Source organism: Diabrotica undecimpunctata, chromosome 3 (genome assembly GCF_040954645.1).
Source record: "Diabrotica undecimpunctata isolate CICGRU chromosome 3, icDiaUnde3, whole genome shotgun sequence".
NCBI lineage: Eukaryota > Metazoa > Arthropoda > Insecta > Coleoptera > Chrysomelidae > Diabrotica > Diabrotica undecimpunctata.
The window spans coordinates 86,324,998-86,332,765 of NC_092805.1; the positions used below are offsets into that span (position 1 = coordinate 86,324,998).

Genomic DNA, 7,768 nt, shown 5'->3' on the forward strand with positions numbered 1-7,768 from the left:
CACATATTTTGAAAGTTCAAGATTAAAAAGAGTTTGTGAAGAAAAGAAAATCCAATTAAATTTCATTAGTATCAGAAGACCCGCATCTAATCCTGCAGAAAGATACGTCAAAGAGGTGGTAAAATTCTTAAGAATTTTGTGTGCTAGACAACATTATTTATGGCAGGAAAATTTGCCACAAGTTGAAAGATTTTTAAATGAGACACCACATGGAATCACCAAACAATGCCCATATTTCCTAATGTCTGGAAAGTATCCAGAAAGACCCTGGGAAATCAGTAATACAGGGGACATTCAAGAAGTAATGAAGAAGGTGAACCAAAATTTAATAAGAAATGCTAATCGTTATGTAAATAGAATCAATAAGAAGAGAAAGAAAAGAGTTACTTTTGAAAAAGGGGAGAAGGTACTTATCAGGTCACTACAGGTGCCTAAAAGGGATGAAAATCTCTGTGGAAAATTACTTTTGCCATTTGAAGGACCTTATGTCATTAGTACTGAACATGGGGTAAACAGTTATGAACTAAGACATCCAGAAACTAATAAAATTAGAGGGATATTTAATATAGAGGGAATTTATAAGTATTATGAATAAACATACAAGGGTAGGCAATATTATGACACGAATTTGGTATTATAAGATATAAGTTTTGTAAATAGAAGGATAATTAATAAATAAGCATATCTTGAGATAAATTTGATAATTAAATAATTTATTAGGAACAGATGTACAGAATAATGATGAATTTATATAAACATAAAAGGTTGATTTATTTTCAAGTAGATTTATAGGAGTTACAAGTATAAATAAATGAGCAAAGTACTATGGACAAATCGATATTTTGTAGAAATTGGGAAATAGGGAATATTATAATGATAAATAGTATATGCGGAAATAAGATGAAAAATAAAATTATAAGAAATATTGAAATATGAAATATAGAGAGTTATATGTAGAGATGATGAAATGAATATGATATGCGGATATAAAAAGAATAAATAATAATGCGGCAATGAATAAAGATACTGAAATAGTATATAGGGGAACAATTATAAGAATTTCTACGAAAATAGTACAAGAAATAAATAGTACAGGAAAAGAAGTAAAGAAATTGGGAAAGTACTTGGAAATTTGATTCTGAAGTTGATATAATTAGTGAAAGATTTGTAGATTTTGTTTGGAGAATTCTGTATTTGTCATAGAGTAAATTATAAAAAAAAAATATTCAAGAGATATGCTTATTAATAAAAGTCAGTTTATTGTTATGTTAATATTAATAAAATATTTAAGTTTACCGGTAAGAATTTAGATTTAGTAAGTGCTGATAGTTAGCACTGAACAAAATCCAAATTGGGGGGAAGTTGAAATGATTTCAATATGTTAAAAAGGATACAACTTAAATGGATTTTTATATGAGTTTGTTGTTCATGAATTTCATGAAGCCATCACAATGTGGGTTCGACTCTGAAATAAAAGAGAGAAAAAGATTAGTAAATTGTTAAATAAATTAATTTTGACTTACCTGGTATAGTGTTAATAATTTCTGAATAGTATAGTTGCCTAGTGTATAGGTGAATCGTCTAAACCTTAAAAAGAACAAAAAAAGAAGAATTCTTAAAAAAATATTTAAACATAGAAATTTTGAAAACGTCAGAAAATAAACTGTCAAGCAAGTCTATGGGAGCTAAATTAATAGGGGTTTTGTTAAATAAGAAATTACTATGATGTGGAGATGAAAAGAATAAATTGTATTAGCATGGTAATAGAATAAGTTTTATATCTGAACATTTTTTTTTATAAATTCCCAAAGTAGATGTGATTAAAGTGATTATGAGAAATTAATGTGGATTGACAAATGTGTCAGAACAGGACAGTTTTATGGTTTAAAAAAAAATAGAAGACGAAAAGAAAAAAGAACGTTGGTTGCTGTTAGCAACGAATGAGAGAGATTTTGGGGGAGGCCGACAAGAAATTTGGAAAGGAGAGTCCTGAAATTGTGGAATAGGTCGGGAGTGTTTTTTTTAACTCGTCTAAAGAGAATTTTAGTTTTTCCACAGTTTCCACAGCAGAGATATCCAGAATTTGTTCCAGAGAGTAAGAGAAACAATTTAACTTATAAATTATTATTGGAGTACAGAAATGTCATTTAAATTGAGAAAATTAAAATTCATGAATTAATATAATTGCGATAGGCCTTAAAAAATTGAAAATATTAATGATCATTAAATTAAAAATAGAATAGTACGTACCTTAACTTCCGAAGAGAGGATTGATATTCCAGTTTCACCAATTATTTTGCGAGTAGTTAGTTTTCTTTAAATAAATCAGAACTGTTTTAAAGTAAGGTTGGATAATAATTTTGGGGATCATTTGAAATTTTGATTATATTTGAATGCAAGTTAAAAGTCAGCGGAATAAAGTGTTCATTTTCTTTTCTTTATAGTTCATTTAAACACTTTATAAAGTTGCAATATTTATTTAGTTTTTAGGTACTTGTATAGAGTCTCCACATTTTGTAATAAATTTTTATTGTCACGACTCTAAACCACATTAAGATTTATACGATTCCTATTTTTGTAAATTTTTAAAGGCAACCCAAGTTGCAGACGAATTTTATTGTTATATTAAATTTGTTCAATATTAATAAATAACGTGCTTCATTTGGGTTAATTTATCAAAGGTCTAAAGTAAATTTTGGTTTAATTTCTTTTTGAACTCTACCAGGAGACTACAGAGTCGACGTCACACAGTGACAGATTGCTTAGAACACATAATTGAGCTAGCTGAGGTATATATTAAATTAAACAACGAACCACAGATTTTTAAAATTACAACATTTATTATAAATAAAAATAAAATTAATAAAATACAAATTTTTGAATATATATCCCTAACACACGACGTCCTACGGACGTCCAATATACGTCCAGTTTTGGTCCGGACGTCCCTGGACGTAAAATGGACGTACTTGGGACGTACGAAGTGGGACGTACTTGGGACGTACGAAGTGGGACTTACTTTGGACGTTACGTTTATAAAATAATTAAAAGCGAAAAGGTTAAATCATGATTAATTTAAAATTGTATAGTTTAATATATCCAAAACATGTTTTTGTTTTTAGGTAAATTGTAAAAATCTTTTATTTCTAGATAATTCGTTACAATTGTTTTATTATTCTAGTTATCACGATGATATATGTTTGCTAATTCTAATAAGTAAAAATATGATTTTTATCAACAAGATGAATCTTGAAATCATCTTTGAAAAGATGAACAAGTGGTCGTATATACTCTGGCTGGGCAAAGTAATGATGATTGATGATTATATTAATTGTCATTTTCATGTCATACCTATTTAAACAAATGGCACAGTTTAATTATAATATTATTATTGCTTAAAAGAATTCTATTTAAGCAGTATAAAGTGCAAATGGTGTGAATTGGCAACCTTTTTTGATGCTTGCTTTGGTTATAGTATATCGTTAAAGGTTTGGTACCATTTGTTAAGTTACTTCCGAGTTTGGTTTTTATTTTATTACAAAAAAGTAAGTGTAATTTTTCCTAAAATTAGTTATGTTTAAAAGAAAACGATTTGTTTCTAAGCGTCATCAACAGGGGATGGTTACGAAAAACGTAGATAATATTGTTGAAAATATTAATAACCCCCATATTCCATCTTCTTCAAACCTTTCTTCGGAATCCCTAACTGATCATTTTGATGAGCGTTTCAGTTCAAATAGTTCAGGTTAAAATACATCCGATTTAAACATGTTTATTACATATTAAATTTATTAACATGTTAAGTACCTAAAATAATCCAAATTACCACGTGGACGACCATTCTGGTGATCATTTACAAAACTCTTCTTTCAATGAAACTGAAGAAGGATCTAACTATGGTTGTAACGAGAATTCTGGAGAGCCTTATCGAGATGTTTTTAATTTTTCCAATAAGTTATGCAACTGGACTTTATCCTTTAATACTAGGTGATTTATTAAAAATTCATAAAGAAGTTCCTGATCTTTTTTATTTGCCTTCAGATGCTAGAACCCTTCTTGCTTCACCCAGAGAACAAATACTCTGATCCATATGATTCAAATTTTAAAGGTATTTTTATCGTCACAAAAAAAAGTGTAATTTGTTTATATATCCTAAAATTGTAGATTTAATAGGCATTTACCATGGTTATGAGAAACCAAAATTTGCAAATGAATGTTTGATTTATTTTATAACAGAGGCTGTTTTTTTATTAGATAGTTTAAGCTAAAATAATTAAGCATGGATGATCAAGTTTGTGGGGTAGTTAGATTACTGTTACATGTTGATTTATATTTTAGGATAATGAGCTTTTCAAAATTGGTGAGGAGACCATAAACGAATTGTTAGGAGAAGCCTTAAGAAGCTGATCTGCAATAAAATTCAAGGAAAATATAGTTGGCTAGGGAAAAATCAATATAAAGCTTTTGAAGACACACATATAGCTCTGATTTTAAAAGGTTTGTAACTTGTAAACATAAATCAATTTAAGGTATATTTAAGAATTTACACTATCGCTTAAGCGGCCACATACAGCCGATGAAGCATATCGTTAACTGTGTCTTATATGTAATTTAAAAGGCAAAATTTACCAACTCACAAATGTTCAGGTCTGACTATGAGATTGTTTTAAGAACTACAGCTAGCTATATAAGATGGAGGTTTGTTGTTGGCCGTATATTTTATTTATACACTGTTATTTTTGTTTTTTAAGTATCAAAGTGTAATTACTGCTCATTTGGTAATTAGAAATAAATACCAATGGTTGGGTTGGTATTCTTCTAATTCAGGTGAGATTTATTAAAACCATAGCACTTGAAATTCATGTGTTTAATTTTACGCCTTTGAATGATGATTTATTTACAATAAGCAAAGTATAATGAACTGCATCTGAAATTAGTTTGATCAATTTATTAATGTACATTAATTTTGTTTCCAGATGCTGCTTGGAAAAACTCCAAAACCAGCGTTGCCATGGGAAGGAAATTGAAAATTCATAATGAAATATCTGAGGAGATCTAAAGAGAGGGCAGATAAAATTTAATTTGCATGTTGCATTAGCAAATATGATAATTTTGTAATGGTTAAATTGTGTGGTTGCTGGACAGAAAGGGACAGTCAATTTTTGAGACATTTTTATTTATTAAAAATAGATACCTAAAAATTTATCTACTGCTGAAATAAAACAGACAAAGTTCCATATTAAGTATTGATCTTTTTCATACTTATGATTTCAACTTTAAAACTCAACAATGGACTTTTCTGCTTTTAATTGCCGACCACACAATTGTAAGGGAAATCAGAATGGGAAGGAATAAGGGAAGTTTAATGGTTCTGTTTTTAGTGAGCCACAGTTTCAACGATTTTGCCAATTTCTTTAGCAGTATTCACAATCCTTCTTTCTCCTGTGTAGACAAGTGTAGTCAAAGATCCCATACCGAAAGATCGGAGGACAAAACTGGAAGCAAGTGGCGCAAAATAGAAAACACTGGATTGATTTGGGGGAGGCCTATGTCCAAAGTTGGATTACTTAAGGCTGAAGAAGAAGAAGAAGATGTGTCCACAGGTATTTTATTGTGATTTATTTGCTAACATAACCTGCTTGTTTACAACGAACAGTAGGAAAAAAATTACTGAAAAAATTTGTGATGAAACAGCTTTTTGGGTCATCAACTTAGTAAACATCAAAATATCAACTTAGTATTTTATTATGACAACTCTTGTCATTTAAGTTTCGTGTGTTTTCGCTCAGTTTTTCCTTTTTCAATTCCAAGCAATGAAAATCAGCAGTGAAAGTGAAGCCGAAATGATTCCAGATGAGATTAGGGAAACTGCTAACGCCGCTATTTATGAATTATTGCCGTTAAAGTCAAGACAGAGATATGAATTGGTCTACGATTCATTTAAAAAATGGAGCAATGATAAAAATTTACCTACTATAAATGAAGAAGTCATTCTTGCATATCTAATGGAAAAATCTAATAGGTATCTTGAAGCCATCAAGCCTTTGGAGCAATTACTTGATGCTTAAGTCCACACTTAACATTAAAAATAATATAGATATAAGCCGCTATCCAAAAGTTATTGCTTTCCTTAAAAGAAAATTCATCGGCTACATAGGTACCAAAAAAATCGAAAGTATTGAATAAAGAAGAAATAGATAAATTTTTATCAGAAGCACGAGGGTAACTTTAAAGTGTTTAATAAAAGTTCATAAGTAAAGTTTATCCAAATATTTTTTTAACATACAAAACGGCTGCAGAAAAAAATATTGTACGTAAAACGATCTAAAATAATTTTACGAAACTTGCAGGATTCCAGGACTCGCCTACGGCTCACCCTGGAAACTTCCTACTCGTCTCGTAAAATATCACTTTCGGAACTTGTTACGTAAATTACTATTACAGGACGCACGTGAATTTCAAAACAATAGATTTATGTACACGGAAAAATCCAAAAATAAAACAAAAATCAAATAAATGTTTGTAATGGGGATGTGAATAACAATTACACTGAGAATGATGCAGTTAAAAATATTCGTTCTTGAACGTGGATTTCAAATCAAACGAAAAAAGTAAAATTAAAATTATGTAATGTTTGTGATGGGGATATGAATCTTGACAATATGCAGATGAAAACTGAATTCAGATGGAAATAGAATTGAGGTATGTTTTCAGATTCGGATTAAAATATATGTTAAAATATTAATCGTTTAACGCATTACGTTGACCATAACAATTTATACAAACAAGCCCACAAAGAATTTTACATGCTTAACTGGTTGCCTGACCAGTAGTCGTGACTTAGTTCTGCTTGATATAAAACGAAGTAAAGTAACGAAAACGAAGAAGTAATTTTAGGTTATGAGTTAAGGAATATGGACACTTTTGAATAAATTTAAAAATTAACAATATTTTGATATATTTTAGTTCACACGATGAGTATTGCAGGCTTAACTAGAATAATACCCAACTTTCTAAAGTAAGTCATGTCCTTTTATTTTTTTGCTTGAAGTACAACACAAGTTATTCTTTTAGTCGTTGTACCAGCCAATTTTTGAAACCGATTTCACCTATTCAAGCCACAGTGATCGAAAACGCGGCGGATCTTAGACCAGGAGGTTTATTTAGTATTATAACCCGTTCAATTATTCGAGTACACTTTCCAAGACCCTCTGAGAGAAAAAGAATAAAACGACATGGATGGAATGCTAGAATGAAAACTGCATCTGGTAGACGAGTTCTAATGAATAGGTTATTAAAAGGAAGATTTGTATATTCACATTAAATGTAGAATATGTATAGAATGTAGAGTTGTTTTTAGTGATGAAATAAATTAGATTGTTATTATTAACATGGTTAGAGGAAATTAACACCTTGCTGTTAGATTAGAGGCTGGAGAGGCTTTTAAAAGACAACTATGTTGGATAAACAAGAAATAGTCATACTCTGTGACAAAAAGCAATTATGAATATTACACAGATTATCCTACAAGTACAGTTTCTAATGTTTGAAAAATATACATTTCACAACCATATTATAAACTTCACAACTTATAAGTTTCTTACTGCACATTGAAATCCAAGTGATAAAAAAATATTGATGGTTGAAAGGCAAAAGAGCCTAAATGACATTGGTTAAAACAGGGTTTCTATAAGGTGTAACTTGGTTTTTTTTTCTGTATTGATTGATAATTCATAATTATATCCGTTTACATGATCTAGCTTGATTA

At 29.6% G+C, this 7,768-nt stretch overlaps 1 protein-coding gene across 1 annotated transcript; it reads left to right on the top strand.

Annotated features, from left to right (window-relative positions):
* Positions 1-6,858: 6,858 nt before the first annotated feature.
* mRpL34 (mitochondrial ribosomal protein L34) lies at positions 6,859-7,390 on the top strand. Its single transcript, XM_072524435.1, has 2 exons — positions 6,859-7,018; positions 7,075-7,390. The coding sequence occupies exons 1-2, from the start codon at positions 6,975-6,977 to the stop codon at positions 7,322-7,324; spliced, it is 294 nt and encodes a 97-aa protein (XP_072380536.1). The 5' UTR covers positions 6,859-6,974; the 3' UTR covers positions 7,325-7,390.
* Positions 7,391-7,768: the final 378 nt, after the last annotated feature.